The sequence below is a fragment of the Chaetura pelagica genome, unplaced genomic scaffold (genome assembly GCF_000747805.2).
Source record: "Chaetura pelagica isolate M959 unplaced genomic scaffold, ChaPel_1.0 scaffold17, whole genome shotgun sequence".
NCBI lineage: Eukaryota > Metazoa > Chordata > Aves > Apodiformes > Apodidae > Chaetura > Chaetura pelagica.
In genome coordinates, this window is record NW_009970726.1 from 3,745,098 (window position 1) to 3,761,280 (window position 16,183).

Genomic DNA, 16,183 nt, shown 5'->3' on the forward strand with positions numbered 1-16,183 from the left:
AAAGAGTGTAAGAATAATACCTCAGGGCTACTGTTAAAGTATTAGATTGCATTGTGATGTGATTTTAAAAAATTAGCCTGGAGACAATTTCCTGAATGTGAAGGAAAAAAGTTGCAAATCCTTCAGAGTTTAGATAGAATAACATGCAAGCTCACCAACCTATTTGTTTCATTCACAGTTGAAAAAGCAAGGTTATAGGTTCCACCATGAGGTTATGTCTTAAAGAAGGATCCTATGAATTACTGTTATTGTTGGTCTGTGTATGTTGTGCATAAATTGAGAGCGTATTTTTTTAAACTGATGAATTTGATCAGCTAATATGCGGTACTGTAGAAGTTTGTGGAATATGTAGCATTGTTGAATTAATAGCTACTCTTTTTTTTTTCCTTTCTGTAGTTTTCAGTATTTCAGTTGTTAGCTTGGAGGCTGTTATTACAATAATAGAACTTAAAAAATTCAGTAGGAACTTTCAGGGTTCTTTTTTACTGTCCTAGATGTATCTAACTGATGTAATAACTCTCAGAATACTTGATACAAACCAAAAACCCCACTCTCTTTCTGATTGTTAGGTTCTCAGTTGCTGTGAAAGACAGCATGTGTAGGCTTGGTCTTAATTTTTCCGTCTCCCTCCCCAGGTTTCTAATGTTTCTTAAATAAATCTTACTTCCTAAATGAGGATGAGTTCTTTGAGAATTTAGTAACTAAACAACAGATAAATGACAGTCCTCTTGCCTTGCAGTCTATTGCGTGCTTGAAATAGTATCTGCTAATAACTTTTTCTCTGTGATGCTCGTTTATTTATTCTTGTTTCTGTATTGCATAAGGACTGTACAATTAAGTAGACTTTGTATAGTTTAAGACGTTTTCATATGTTACATGTAGTCTGTTTGCCTATAAGCAGTCTGTTCTTTAACGTCTTTGAAACTGCATGACTGGTCCTTCAGTTTCACAGTAGTCTCTGGATTCCTGTCCAGTCTAGGTAACTTTATTCAACTCTGTACAGATATGCAGAGTTTTCCCTCCTAGATGAAGCTTCAAATTCAAGCCTCTGGGTACCAATATTTTTGAAAGTTCCACTCAGAAAAAAAATCTGGTATATTGGAAAGTGCCTGACATAGGTTAATGAAAGTAAATTAATTATCTGTATACTGATAATGGTTAGTTTGTTTAATGAAAAATGCATGAAGGACTGTAGTAAAGTAAAATTAATAGTAAAGAACGAAAAAACCTATGTGAGAAGTAATGTTTAGTTACCATTTAATATAAGGTGTAATGACATATTGCTGTATCTCTTCACAGGTTTCGTGGATGTTTTCAGTGCTTTACGCTCACCTTATTTGTACAGACATCATCCTAATCCCCTCCAAAATTTCTGTTCAGATGTTCGGTGTTGGCCAGGTATAAAAACAATAAACTACACAGTTTATTTTTAATTTCTATAGTATCTTTTTTACTTTTGTCATAGAGGCGTCACTCGAGAAATACCAGTTAACTTCCAAGAGGAACTTAACTTTGATATTAACGCTTTAAAGTCTGAAGTTGTTTTTGCATTTGAGTAGCGTCTTTCCAGAATTCTTAGCAAACATGGTGTAACTATATAATTTTGCTCAAACTTGTTGGTGTTTGTGGATTGTATTCTTTAAATATGATCAATGAGCTGACTACTTTTGAATCAATAAATATGTTAAGTCTGGTATTCAGCCAGATGGACTTTCTAAGGTGCTTTGTGGCTCACTTAAACTACCCTGGATGCACAATAGGTGACAAGGGGGCTGCATTAGCAAGAACCTTATCAGGAGCTCAGGCAGTTCAAGTATTGTCCTCAGTTCTTCTCTTGCTGAATCTAGATACTGTGTCTGGATTTGTGTCCCATGGGTAAGAGAGAGATGCTGGCAAAATGAAGATAGCCTCAGTGATGGGCCACAAGGAAGGGTGCAGATTTTTGAGTATTTAATGTACAGAGGAAGCTGAAGGATCTGAGGTTTTGAAGTTAGCAGAAGAGAAGGCAAGGAATCATTAATTACAATTGGAGCTGTATTAATTACTCTTGTACATCTCAAAGAAGAGGCAACAATTACAAGTAAAAGCAAAGGAAATTCCTGTTGGAAAATTTTCATGATGAGAATGGCCAAGTTCTGAAATGGTTTGTCTGGAGAAGTTGTGCTTTCTTAATCCTTAGAAATTTCAAAACTTGAGCTGGACAAGGTCCAGAGCTGCCTGGTCTGATGTTGAAGTTACACCTTTTGGAGCAGGGGTTTGACTAGATCACCTTCAGAAATCCCTTTTATCTGGTGATAACAGAAGGCCTAGTTAAATTACATAATAGACTGATATTGGTAATTATTTTAAACATAGCAGTGAAGATAAACATTCTTGGCTTTTATGATTTATGTGATAAAATCTCCATTGCAAGGTTTCTGATATGATAGAAGATGACATACAGTGCTCTAAGATCACTGTGTTTAAATGGTCTCATTTCTTTTGTCAGTTTCTAAGTTAACAGCTCACCTAAACCATTCCAGATCTCTTCAGGGCACCTTAGCTTGTCTAAAAGCTCAGACAAAGTTTATCTGGAACCTTCATTCTCATCCTTATGGCTTATGTTCTAAATGTTTGGTATTTGTTGAGCTACCTGGATTTAATTTGGCTGTGTCTCCCTTCTGTTCCCTGAGACTGTGATAGGGGTGGGCAGTTTTCTGTAATATACCACGTTAACACCTGATTATTTTATCCAAAATGTTTATGGGAAAACTACATTATGAAAAAGTAAGCAGTTTACTTTTGAATTTGGATTACGAACATGGCTCATGATCACCGAGTTATCCATTTACAATACAAAATTATTATTTTTTAATTATCTAGTTTATAACTATTAGACCCAGGAGTGTCTGTCATACACTCTTCTGTTTTTTATATTTTTGGTCAGATATCTCAAACAGCTTGCTCTGTGCAGTTCACTTTCTACTGTGGATATTTTGGGAAGATTGTATTCAGTTCACTGATAATTTTTTCATGTGTTTTTCATAAAATAGTTTCTGAAATCTCTAGTTTGCCTTTTTTTTTGTAGCGGTAGTAATATATCAGCTTTAACTTTTATTTATTATTGCTATTTTAAGTTTATGTACAATCACGGACCTTCAAGACTTTGAGATCGAGAGCAAGACGTCTGCAGTCAACGTCTGAACAGTTCACAGAAACAAAAAATTCACTTTCTTCACTTTTGAAGGTAAATACAAGTAGCATTATGAAGCATTATTCAGATAATCTCTTACTCTTGAGTGAATCTTCACAGTTTATCAAGGGTGTTTTGTTACGCTGGTGTGAAAAACAATTATTTTTTAAATTTTGCGTTAATGACAAGGTACTAATATACAGATTTGCTTTATATATCATCAATATAAAGATTATTTGAACTTTTTAGGATATTAATTTCAGGATTTTAAGCTCTAGAAATATAATTAGTCATATTCTGTTTTGGTGGCTTTGTTAAAATAGCTTGGAGTAAAATGAAATATTTGTTTGAACATAAATACAGCTAGTTTATCATACAAGGATTTATTCTTTTAAGCAGTTGAGCATGTGATTGTTGCTTTAAGCACAGGCTTACTAGTGGCTGGTATGTTGTTAAGATACAAAAATTTTAAATTTGGTGGTTTTATGTGTTTCAAGCTTACTTATATACTTTTAATACAGCAGAAAACTATCCAGGCTTGGGGTAGCCAAGCACTTAACAAAACCAAATTAGCCTGGGTACTCTGCTTCTAAATGGTTGTACAGAAGTCAGCTAATTAAAGTGTTTGATCTTACTGTGTGTGTAAATTAGCTTTGAACTCTCCCCTTTTTATAGGCATATGTAGTTTATTTCGTCTGTGGAATAGGTATACCATGCATGAAGATAAACCAGAGCTAGGTCCATGCAGTGATGCTCTTAAATTTGTTAGAGTGCATGAGATGTATTTGTTGAAGTTTTATCAAAGCTGTACCTAAGATTATATTTCACATTTGGAAATTATTTAAATTGATTCACGAAGCAGAAAGCTTAAGCTAATAATTCCCACTAGAACCAGTGTACAAAACTAGCTGTGTACAAATCTGCCTTAGGCTGCATTTTCTGTTTGGAATTGGGGTCCAGGAGGGTTCTGAACTGACCTGTTCAGCAAAAATCAGGGTGCTCCTGCTTGAAGCTGTTGTGATTCCACACTTGTGCTACTACCCTGTGTCTCATTAACCCCAGAGTATCTGCATTACATTTTTTTGTCTTCCCTCACCCGTGCTAGCCAAGTTGTAAGTTAACTACATATCAGAGTTTTAGTGTACTAATGCTGCTGTGAAAAATATTTTAGGGCTTTATCCTGAGAAAGCGAAGAATTGATGTTGAAAACTTAGATACGCTAATGAAAACAAAAAACATCCCAGAGGCACACCAGGATGCTTTTAAAACTGGTTTTGCAGAAGGCTTTTTGAAAGCACAGGTATTCCTGCAAAAAACACTTGGTAAGTGCTTTAGTTCATGCGTCTTGTCTTTGCATTCAGGAAGTAGTTTATTTTAGCCCATTTAAAAGCTTTTCTTGTTTTCTTTTACAGATTCCTTACGAAGATCACGTTTGCTTTCTTTCTTTCTCTTCGTTCTTTGTTTTTATCTTGCTATTTATTCATCATTTTTACCTGGGAAAGGCTCCTTTTCTGACGCTGGTTAGTTAACTTTTTTCCCTTCTTTTTCACTTGCATTGTTTCTTCCAGCAAGTTCAGCACAAGTGAAATGTTTTGACATTATGATTGTTCTAGGATAACATGTCAATGTACTAATGAAAGAGAAGAGTTATTTACTGCTTTTAGTTACAGACTTTCAGACAAGTGTGACAGACAGTAGACAAAAGTTGTCCATTAATATAATTATTTTAATTCTTTTGAAACAATTACATGGAGCCAGAGAAGAAGTCAGACCCTTCACCAATTATGTATTTGTCTTTTAATTTAGATGATGTGTTACCTAGGTCAGCAGTAGGCAAAATGCTTTAATTTTTATTTGTAATCACAGCCTAGTTTGTAGGAACGTGTACTTGCATGGCCAAATTGTCATCCTGAGAAATGTTAGTGCAACAACCAAAGGCTGAGCTAATGTAAATGGAGAATTTCAGCTTCATGCTAAGTAGAGCATCTGCAGAAACACTGAGGGAGAAATTCTGGCTTTGTGTACCTGCTATGCATGCAGGGCTTTCTGCACTGCAAATGACTAATCTCACTCACAGCACTGAATTAGCTCCAAATATTTTAAAGATTTTTTTATTTTAAAAAACATTTTTGCTGGACACTTGTAAATGGAAACATGGCCTTATAAAAGGACTTGTGTAAAGTTAGTGACTTAATGGTATGCATTCAAGTGCAAATGTGTAAATTGTTCATCATCTGCTGTTTGCTGTTAGTACGCTTTCGAACATCGAGTATCTTTGATGCAGCAGTTGATCCAATCCAGCTGAAAAATGTCACCTTTGAACATGTAAAAGGGGTAAGTTCAGAAGGAAAATGTGAGTTCTTGCTTAAAAACTAATTGTTGTGTGCCTGAAGAATGTCTTGCTCTGTTCAGGAAGTTTTTTTTTGTGAACTGAATCCATATGTATATCAACCTCTGCAAGATGAAGGAGGGTTTCAACCACCCTTTCTCTACTTTTTATCTTTGTGGCATTTAATACGTTATAAAAGGTGCACTCTCAAAATTGTTGAATCACATTTTTAAAGGCTAGAATAGCAAAGGACAGACCATAAGTATCCATGGTAATTTAATTTTTTGCAGAAGTTGACCAACACAAGAAGGTGTTAATGTCATGTGATCATTTCTCTCTTAGTACCATCTCTTTCGGATATCTGATATTAGGGCAGGAGATACAGAGATTCCCAGAAAGAAGTGGGCCTGTCACTGCTGATGAGATAGTTTTACTTTTTCTGTTAAACTGTTCTTTGGCTGTCAGTAGCAAAATGAAGACAGATAGAATTAATATATTTTTAACTAATTAGACTAGTAATTTGATGTAGAATTTTGGATTCTGTGTTTATCTTGTTGGACAGATGTGGTCTTGAACTGCTTGGTTATTCCTTCAGTGTTATTAACTTTAGTGTTTACTGATGATTGCTACGAACAGTTCCAGGAAATAGGTTGAATTAAACTCATGGATGTTTGGTAGCTACACAGATTCTGTAGTATGCTTTTATCTCCTCTTTCTGTTGTGTATTTTTGATCAGTACCGTACACAAATAGAGACTTAGACTTGTCTTACAAAACAGAAGCAGTGTTTTATAAATGCTTAGTTATACTTTGTGCCATGTTTTTAATGTGCAGGTTGAAGAAGCTAAACAGGAATTGCAAGAAGTTGTGGAATTCCTGAAAAACCCTCATAAATTTACTGTACTAGGAGGTAAACTTCCAAAAGGTAAGATACATTGCTTGTCAGAATAAAAATCTCCTTAGGGGGAAAAAAAAAGTAAACAAAATGAGCCTAAATACTGCTGTTGCATTTAGTTTGTATTTGGGAAAAATAGTGAAATAATGTTAGACAATCCGCAAAGAGAGTTGTCAAAGCTTCTGTATTAAGGGATATGTTTAAATAGGGTGCTTGGGGGTGAGGGAGTGGAGGTCAAGGTAGTTAGGTTGCATACTTCCTGTCTTATGTTTAGCTTCCCATATGTAAAAGTTGGTCATTCATGCCTGCTCCCACAGGGAATTTGAGGTATCTGGGATATTCAGATAGAAGCAGCAAAGATGTCTCGATACATCTTGCATTTGGTAGAAATTCAGTAATAACATTAGGAATAATAAGCTATGACAGTGCACAGCAGTGGACTGTAGATTCCAGGTAAAAAGCCTTTCAGAGATCAAACCTGTGTTCGTTACTGTAAGCAGCCTTCTCAACAGAGTTAAGACTTGGTATTTCTTTGAAGTCCCCAGTAAACCTTTTAGAAATGATGTGCTGAACAGTAAAGATTCTTCTACTTTATCACTGAACATAATACAATATTAGAAATTATTAACTGGTAAAGTTAAGTATAATTGGCATTAATGTCTTTTTGAGAACTTCATGTGGCCCATAGGTTTTTAGGTCTGTCTTTTTTCCCCTCTTCTTTATCTGTTTCTATAAGGATATCTTTTTTTAAAGTTAATAGCTTCCTGTCACCAAAATTTTTAATTCTGTTGTACTTTTTCTCATCTGAGTCTAGAAAACTTAACCAACATAATGCAAAAATGTCTAAAAACACCCCTGTAATATGCAGATTAATATGCTGGGGTTAGGCAAAACTTACTGTGCCTTGTTATTAAACAAACATAGTAGTCCTTTGTCTTGAAAGGCATGGTTTTTATGTAACTGAGCTCTTACAGGTTTTTATGTAACTGAGCTCTTAAAAGGCCTTTATTTCTTCTGGATAGCTTACAGCACCTTAGTGCTTTCTGTCTACCATAAGCAGTTCAGAAACAAATGTTTTCATTTAAAAGTATGATTAAGCTTGATCATAGTAGAAGGCCAAATGAATCTGAAATATGTGAACCTGGTACGTCTGTTTCCTGTTGGTGCTCTACACTGTTTAAAGTCAATTATTTGGAATGATTTTATAAAAACAAAACAGAACACTTTCAGAAACAGCTAGGAAAATGTTAGTTTGAAGAAAACACTACTAGGGATTCAGCTGCTAAACTCAGCAGTAACTGTGTAGAATACTTCAGGCTTCTGTTTTTGTTTGGTAGTCTTACAGGTGTTTGTTTCAACGTGGATCAGAGTGTATTCTGGCCTGTTTAGGAAGCTTCCTCGGACTGCAAGTAATGAGCAGTATCTGGAATGGGATGTTAAAGGCTTTTTGAAGTCAAGTGTAAATTACTTCTTCTAATGCATGGAAGAAGGAGTACTTGTAGAGTAAGGCTGTGTGGGTTTGGTGGTTTTGTTGCTGTTTGGACTTTTTTTTGGTCTTTTTTAGGTATTCTGTTGGTTGGACCACCAGGTACTGGTAAAACTCTTCTTGCACGGGCAGTAGCTGGTGAAGCTGATGTGCCATTTTATTATGCATCTGGATCTGAGTTTGATGAGATGTTTGTTGGGGTGGGAGCCAGTCGCATCCGAAGCCTGTTCAGTAAGTTAAATATTTATGGTTTTGAAATCTTATAAGATGCAGTATTAAGTATTCAGTGTTGTTTGCAACATTTGGTTAGGTACAGTTCTGGTTACTGGAAAGTACTAAAGTATAAGGCTTATTAGCCTTACAAATGAATAATTATAAGTAGCCTTATAAATAAAGCTTTGAGTAGGGAAATCTCAGAATTCAGTGGGTATCCGTTAACTGTAGAATCCTGCTAGTTGTCAAAGGCAATTGTGGAAAAAATTATGACTGATGTTACAGCCCTCCCAGAGAGAAAAGAAGTAATTTAATTAGAAATGTAATGCTGTATAAATTAAAGGAATATTTTAAACTGTAATTTACTTACTGTCATATGAAAATTATTGTAAATTTGAATTAAAGTGCAAAATTAAAATAACAGTGTTTGCCTTCTCAATGACTTCCCTCATATTTTATATTGTCTATTTTCTGTCACTAATGGAGAGTCACTACAGAATCATGATGTAGCACTAAGCTGAGATTTCCTTTTCACACCCATCCATAGGCCCAAAATAAAGGGCATTATAACGAAACTTTAAATTAATGTTTAGATTGATAACTTTCACAGGAGAGGCTTTCTATTTTAGGTATGCAAATAAATGTTTTCAGAGTAGGGGGTAATCTCACCTCTCTTAAATGGAAGACTGATAGTGTCAGGCAAATACAAATGTAGTTGTTTCACATGGAAGGGATACAGAGTGTTAATGTGCACTGTACCTTAAAATGTGCATTTGACTGCAGAAGTTTATATGACCAGCTTGTGCATTAATATTAATTTATAGATATATCTGGCTGTGTGAGATGAGTTGCATCCTGGTATGCATGTGCCAGTCAACCATTTTGAATTTACTATTGCAATTTTGTTTTTAATACCTGTAAACTTGAGGGTGAGGTCATCACTGGTAAATAACAAGCAGGTTCTATTAAAATAAGCTAGTGGTTAGACCCTTCACATCTCATAGTATTGAATAGGTCAGTGTTCTCTACCCAAACCTATGAAATAAACTGCTGTAGGGAGTTGACAGAAAATACAATTAATTTCTTAATCTGTTTACTAGGCATTTCTTGTAGCGTGGTAAGAATAAGCTGTTGTGCAGATTAAGAACCTTGCTTGTTTTTATTTTGCTTCATTTCAAAAATATATTTCATTGTTTAGGCTAAAATCAATACAATTCTGGTGGTGTCTAATAGAACACTATAACCCAAGAGTTATAGAAATAGTAGAAACCTAAATTACATGATACACTGTTCTTTTGTGTAATTCAAGTGCTATTTTTCTTTTGTCAGGGGAAGCAAAGGCAAATGCACCGTGCGTTATATTTATTGATGAGTTGGACTCTGTTGGTGGGAAGAGAATTGAATCTCCAATGCATCCCTATTCAAGACAAACCATTAATCAACTTCTTGCTGAAATGGATGGGTAAGTATATGGATTCTGAGGGCATAGAATGTGCTTGACTGACTGGTATTTTGAATATTTAGGTGAATTCTTCTTCCTTCACAGCTTTAATGTTTTTTGTAATTTTTTTCTAATGCTTATAGGGATATAAATTTAAGATGCTTTTATGAACACTTTCTAGTACTGCCAACAGTGGTATTAATGGCATGGCTGTAAAGAATATTGAAGCTTTGAATTTTAGTCCCAATAGCTGCAATTATTTTAAATAATTTCTCAGTATTTTAGGCTGGCTGTATACCTTAAGGAAGAAATTCAACTCTGAGATCATGCTTTTAACCAGTTGCTGAGTTAAATGTGATCATTCTTGGATCACGTTGTGGCTTCACAGCATGTTTTTGACTGGCCAGTTGAGGTCATCCAAAATAAGAAGTATAAGTAGATACTGACAAAAAAAGGTGCAAATTCTGTCTCAAAACCCCCCCTAACATTCTCACCCCTTTTTTCCATACAGGTTTAAACCTAATGAAGGTGTTGTTATTATTGGTGCAACAAATTTCCCTGAAGCGTTAGATAAGTGAGTATAATGGATTGATGATTTCTACAGAATATGTATTGAAAACCAGAACAAACCACAAAAATAAAAATGAAGGTGCTTGTTACCATCTTCAAGTATTACAGCTTTATAGTGGAGGTTGTTTCCTCTTGAAAAGGATGTGTATTGACTAGTTTTTGACATTTAAAAAGTTGTTGCATTAAATACGGAGAAATCAGTAACGTGCTTCTATGCATCTAAAATTTCTGGAAGCTTTTCCTCCTTCAATTGACCAGCTGCATTCCTGATTAGCAATGCAAAATTTTCAAATATAAAAAAGCCTGTAAAATGGGTTGATCATAAACATCTTTTATCTGTTCTTTTACAGATAAGAAATACATATTCTTTGCATCTGATTATGTCTGACACCAGGCATAGTCTATGTAGATGTTTTTAGAAATGTCAAATTGTTTTTTGTTCCTTGTGTATGTAACAGTTTATGGCAGTGCTTTTAAGTCAGTGTATTAAATTGTCTTCTCCCTTAGTGCTTTGATACGTCCTGGTCGCTTTGATATGCAAGTTACTGTTCCCAAGCCTGATGTAAGAGGTCGTACTGAAATTCTCAAGTGGTACCTTAATAAAATAAAGTATGATCCATGTAAGTAATACTTAATACCTTGGTATGTAACAGTCTATATACTGGATCATCCCAGTCATGTATTAGTTCTTTATTCTGTCAGCAATTGTGGCATTATCATGTGTCCCAGTAAAGAACAAAAATTGTCTAGTATGTGGTGTTATGACTGTCTTCTGAGGCAGTGTTTCTTTCTAGTCCCAAAGAGTCTAGAGTGTCTTAAGAATTAGGCTTCATTTCTTCTAAAGCTGAAATTTTTTAACACATTATTTTAAATAGCACATGATTCTTGCTTATAATTAGATTGTTTTTTGGTATTTCTTCATGGTACAAGCTTTTTCAGGAGCTGTATGGACCCTAATGACAAGTTTGTTTTTCCCCACAGCTGTTGATCCAGAAATAATTGCACGAGGCACCGTAGGGTTTTCTGGAGCGGAGCTTGAGAATCTTGTAAATCAAGCTGCCTTAAAGGCAGCTGTTGATGGAAAAGAAATGGTAACCATGAAAGAACTGGAATTCTCCAAGGACAAAATTCTAATGGGTAGGATTTTATACAAAAGACATACGTATTCTCACAAGTAACTGGTGATAGAACAAGAGGGAATAGCCTCAATCTGCCAAGTGAGGTTTAGACTAGACATTAGGAAGAACTTTTTCACTTAAAGGATTGTCAGGCCCTGGAACAGGCTGCCCAAGGAGGTAGTGGAGCCACCATCTCTGGATGTATTTAAAAGTCATCTACATGTGGTGCTTGGGAATGTGGCTTTAGGTGCTGGGCTTGGTAGAGTGGGATTAATGGTTGGTCCAAGGATCTTAAAGGTCTTTTCCAACCTTAGTGATTCTATGATATGTTACAGTACACAGGGTTTTCTTGTGTGATTTAAGACTTTTACAGAGAAAGGGAAGGTTTTATGCTAGTTTTTTGTTTTGGCTTTTTTAAAACAAAAAATCTTCAGTTAGTTTATTCTGAATATAACCTTTTGAGACGGAAGAGTAGCATGGTGAGATCTAGTATAGAATGCATTCTTTAAGACGTGATACTTTTTTTAATAAAAAATGCTGTATGTTGTACTTGAGCCTAGAGAAAGTGACAGACTTGATTTCTTACGCTTCCCCTACTTATTCCTAAAGGAAAGGAAAGAATAAATTACCAGAAACCTGTAACTTCTGTTAACTAACTTGTCATGGGATAACACAAAACTTGAACATTTGAGACATATGCGCTAAAAATCTGGTCTGTTCATACTTTTGGGATTTTGTCAGATACTCATTCTGCATTTTAAACCTATTTCTTTAAAAGCAACTTGTCTGTATTCTATTTTGAGCTACGTTTTAGACATGAAAATCCTACTTGTAAACATTTTGTACTTAATGAGTGTTGGTTAATTTTGCTTGCATGCTATTCCTCAGCTATTTTGTGCTCTGTTTGACTATATGTAATATGTGGATTATGGTGGTCAGCTGTATAAAAAAGTATATTTAATGTTCCTCTGTTTTAAGGACCTGAACGTAGAAGTGTAGAAATTGATGAGAAAAACAAAACCATCACTGCTTACCATGAATCTGGACATGCTATCATTGCATATTATACTAAGGATGCAATGCCAATCAACAAGGCTACAATCATGACACGAGGAACAACACTTGGACACGTAATTATTTCTAGAATTTTATGTTGGTTTAGTGATGTTGAGGAATTTTCCAACAATGCTCTTTGTTGTAATTATGTTAAGGCATATTGTAGTGTGTTGAAATACTCAGTTATGAGCAACGTCTTGGAACACTCACTGGTCATTTTTTCTGTGTGATAGAAGATTTCTTCCTTCATTTGGAAACAAAATAGCATATGCTAGTATAATAGTGCACCTAGACAAGGTAAGAAATATAGGTTTGATTCCTCTGCAGTTAAAATAGCACCCAACAGTGACATTTTAAACAGTGTCTAAAGGACTGCAAAGTAGAAGCACTGCTCAAGTCTACTTTTAACACTTAACATCCTTTATCGAGTTGTTCTTTGTCCTATGTGACTTTTCTAATCCTAATCGGTTACCTACCTTGTTTCTAGCGTAGATATCTCTAAGTTTTTCTGTTCTGCCTTTAGCTGCCAAGCATTCGAGCAGAAAAGTATTTTTGTTAACATCTGTTTCTGTTGAACTTTATTCAAGTGAATATATTCAGTTAAAGAAAATCATTGGCCTGAATCCTTCAGGTGAGATGATTTGTGCTTAGTACAAGTCTAAGGAATAAGAAGCAATGGACAGACTAGCTTGTTCTTTTGTGTTCTGGTGGTAGGTTTAAGTTGCTTAATTTAATGTGATGCTCAAGGCCTTTAGGAGGCTATTTCAGCTAGTAGCAGCTTCAGGCAAACTTGATGAATGCATAGACAAGGAGGAGGCCCAGAGCATTCAAGTTGTTGCATAAAAACTTTCATATCTGCTTTGGATAGGAACAAGAATATTTTTCAGATTATTTCGGTATTTCTTCAGTTTCGTCACCTGACCACAGTTCCATATCTTGCAGGTATCTTTGCTCCCAGAAAATGACAGATGGAGTGAAACTAGATCCCAGTTGCTTGCACAGATGGATGTCTGTATGGGAGGAAGAGTAGCAGAAGAGCTCATATTTGGAAGTGATCACATCACAACAGGTCAGCTGGTTAAAAAATTTTTTAACAAAGCTTGTGGACTGGCGTGTTTAACTTGGTTCATTAACATAATTTTACATCTGTTTGCTATGTAGGTGCTTCCAGTGATTTTGACAATGCTACTAAAATTGCAAAACTGATGGTGACTAGATTTGGAATGAGCGAGAAGGTAGTATCATCAATCCTTAAATATTTATATGGAACAAGGAAATCTGTTCTGTAACTATTACTAGTCCTTAGATCAGACATCAGGAGGAAATTCTTCACTATGAGGGTGGTGAGACACTGGAACAGGTTGCCTAGGGAAGTTGTGGAAGCCCTGTCCCTGGAAGTGTTCAAAGCCAGGTTGGATTGGGCCTTGAGCAGCCTGGTCTAGTGGGAGGTGTCCCTGCCCGTGCAGGGGATTGGAACTAGATAAGCTTTAAGGTCCCTTCCAGTGAAAACCCTTCTATGATTCTATGACATTATTGTTCTGTAACTACTATTTGGCTGTCAGTGATAACAGAGACTAAGTAGTTCTGGCAAAAAAGAAAGTAAGCCTTATGGCTGTCCCTACTATAAAGAATTCAACTAGAAAACTGATATATTTGTTTAAAAATGAACTTACAAGATCTTCACCTCAACATTACCTTAAAAGTTATTAATGTCTGCAGAAAATATATATGATAGAACCAAGCATTTTTGAATTGAGGATAATCTTGGATTTTGGGGGTGGGGATGACAGCAACAAGTTTGCTAGATGTCTAAAGAAACCTCTTTAGTCATCTTTATTATCCGTCGCGTGTTAGTAGCCTGGGGATCTTGTTTTTGTTTTTCTTGGGGGGGGGTTGTTTGTTTTCCTGTTGTTTTTTTAAATAAGAATACACTTAATCAGGACCTGTACTGTGACCTGTTGAAATAGAACTTTGCAGTGACTACATAGGTGATGAATAGACTTCTCAATTTGCTTCTGTTGCCAAGAACTTCAGCAAGTGTTTGATTAATGATTTTATTTGCTTGCACAGAGAAGCAATAAGTGATGAAGCTCTTAGTGTTCTATGTGTATTACTGCAACAGTGGTAAGACAGTGTTTTTTGTTGTTTAGCTTGGTGTTATGACCTATACTGACCCTGGGAAAGTTAGCCCTGAAACTCAGTCTGCAATTGAGCAGGAAGTAAGAACACTTCTACGGGTAAGATTCCCTTCCCCTATGCTCTGAGGTGTTTATTTTGAGATGAGTTGAGCATCAGCTTATTTGATTATTCAGTTGGGTAATGCATAGTGGTGAGGATACACAGGTGGATGGAAGTATTCCCAAGTGTAGCTGCAACGTTGAATCTCTGCATACCAAAACTTCTTGGGTGATTGTCACACACAAGTAGTGAGAGACAAGTTGAGGGTGTTAGGTTCTTAAATACATGTTTTAACACTTCCTCCTATAAATACAAGGATTTGTATGTTGCCTATTCAATTCATAGGAAAAAAAAAAAAGCACAGCTATGAATTGGTTTAGAATAGAGGCAAATGTTTTGTGTCACTCCCACATTTCATAACTTTCAGCTAAAAGATTTTGTATAGAATCACAGGAATGACCATACCAGATCACAGGGTTGCCTTTTCTAGTATCCTGTTCTTCCCAGTGATCAGTATTGGATGCTTAGGGAAATTTGTAACATTTAATAATCACAGAACTTCCAGATCACTGCTCTGGTAATCTAAATTAGCTTGTAAAATCAATTGTATGTAATTTGATCAACAAATTTTTAAATCTAGACAGTATTTTCTAAGTCATGTAGAATTACTAAGGTTTCTGTCAGGATTTTGGTTTTATTCCTACTTCTGCAAAAGGCAAAGGTGGCTTAAAGTTGTTTGCTTGGGTTTGTTGTTTGGTTTTTTTTTAGTAGTTATGCCACCTAGATTTTAAATCTTCATGAGGCAGGAACTGTGCTAACTATAAAACGTAAGGCACAACTTTAAATGTTTGTTTCAAACTCTACCTTGTAACAGTTTTTAAAGTGGAATCTTGTTGCTGATTTTGTTCCAAAGTCCTAAAATCTCCTCTCACTTTTTTTTAATGTTAGGACTCGTATGAGCGAGCGAAGAACATCCTGAAGACTCACGCTAAAGAACACAAGAATTTAGCAGAAGCTTTACTGAAATATGAAACTTTGGATGCCAAAGAAATCCAAGTTGTTTTAGAGGGAAAAAAACTAGAAGTAAGATGATAAGTTCTGGGATACAGTAACTGAGAATCTGAAGAATGTACATCTAGCAATGCAGTAGTCTTACGCAGCATAGCCTTTTTTTCCCCTCCTCGTGTGTATGGCATTAGTGACACTTTAATATTATTCTGTCTCTTGTGAGCTTCTGTTATTCATCTATTTGTTGTGTCTCATCAGAATAAGACACAAAATAAAACAAGTTCCTCTTTGTCTGCTCCCTATATTCTTCCCACAAGAAGTTATTAGGAAGGATAAATCTCAGGGTTAAATTCAGCATTTTGATTCAATCAGATATGTTGAAGCTGAGAAGGAAACCATGCAGATGTGCTGGTGTTTTGGCACAGCTTCCTGGGCCATGATGCTGCAGGGGTGATACCCCACAATGTGCACAATGGAATCTTCTATGAATAGTGACAGATTTGTCAAAAAGTAGTATGTAGTCTAATGCTCATACTCGGAGGCCAGAGACTTCTTATTTAGAAATGTAACCAACCATCTCTAAGAATGAAACAGCTACACAGTGCTTATCTCCTAAAGGGAATTGTGGGAGCTACATGTTAGACAAAGACATTTGTGGTGGTGTTTTCAGTGCTCTTGGGGCTGGGAGAGAAATATGAATGCAAAAGCAATGGGCTAA

General features: G+C 35.7%; 1 protein-coding gene across 1 annotated transcript in view; it reads left to right on the forward strand.

Moving 5' to 3' along the window:
* Positions 1–15,930, forward strand: part of YME1L1 (YME1-like 1 ATPase) — a 21,858-nt gene extending 5,928 nt beyond the window's left edge. Inside the window, exons 5-20 of the mRNA XM_010007028.1 lie at positions 1,300–1,398; positions 3,117–3,226; positions 4,344–4,494; positions 4,585–4,692; positions 5,424–5,506; positions 6,335–6,425; positions 7,960–8,112; positions 9,424–9,556; positions 10,047–10,109; positions 10,613–10,725; positions 11,087–11,242; positions 12,202–12,353; positions 13,222–13,348; positions 13,441–13,514; positions 14,430–14,516; positions 15,406–15,930. Coding sequence (XP_010005330.1) covers positions 1,300–1,398; positions 3,117–3,226; positions 4,344–4,494; positions 4,585–4,692; positions 5,424–5,506; positions 6,335–6,425; positions 7,960–8,112; positions 9,424–9,556; positions 10,047–10,109; positions 10,613–10,725; positions 11,087–11,242; positions 12,202–12,353; positions 13,222–13,348; positions 13,441–13,514; positions 14,430–14,516; positions 15,406–15,549 — 1,844 coding nt within the window. The 3' untranslated portion in view covers positions 15,550–15,930. The remainder of the gene's footprint in view (positions 1–1,299; positions 1,399–3,116; positions 3,227–4,343; positions 4,495–4,584; positions 4,693–5,423; positions 5,507–6,334; positions 6,426–7,959; positions 8,113–9,423; positions 9,557–10,046; positions 10,110–10,612; positions 10,726–11,086; positions 11,243–12,201; positions 12,354–13,221; positions 13,349–13,440; positions 13,515–14,429; positions 14,517–15,405) is intronic.
* The last annotated feature ends 253 nt before the right edge of the window (positions 15,931–16,183 follow it).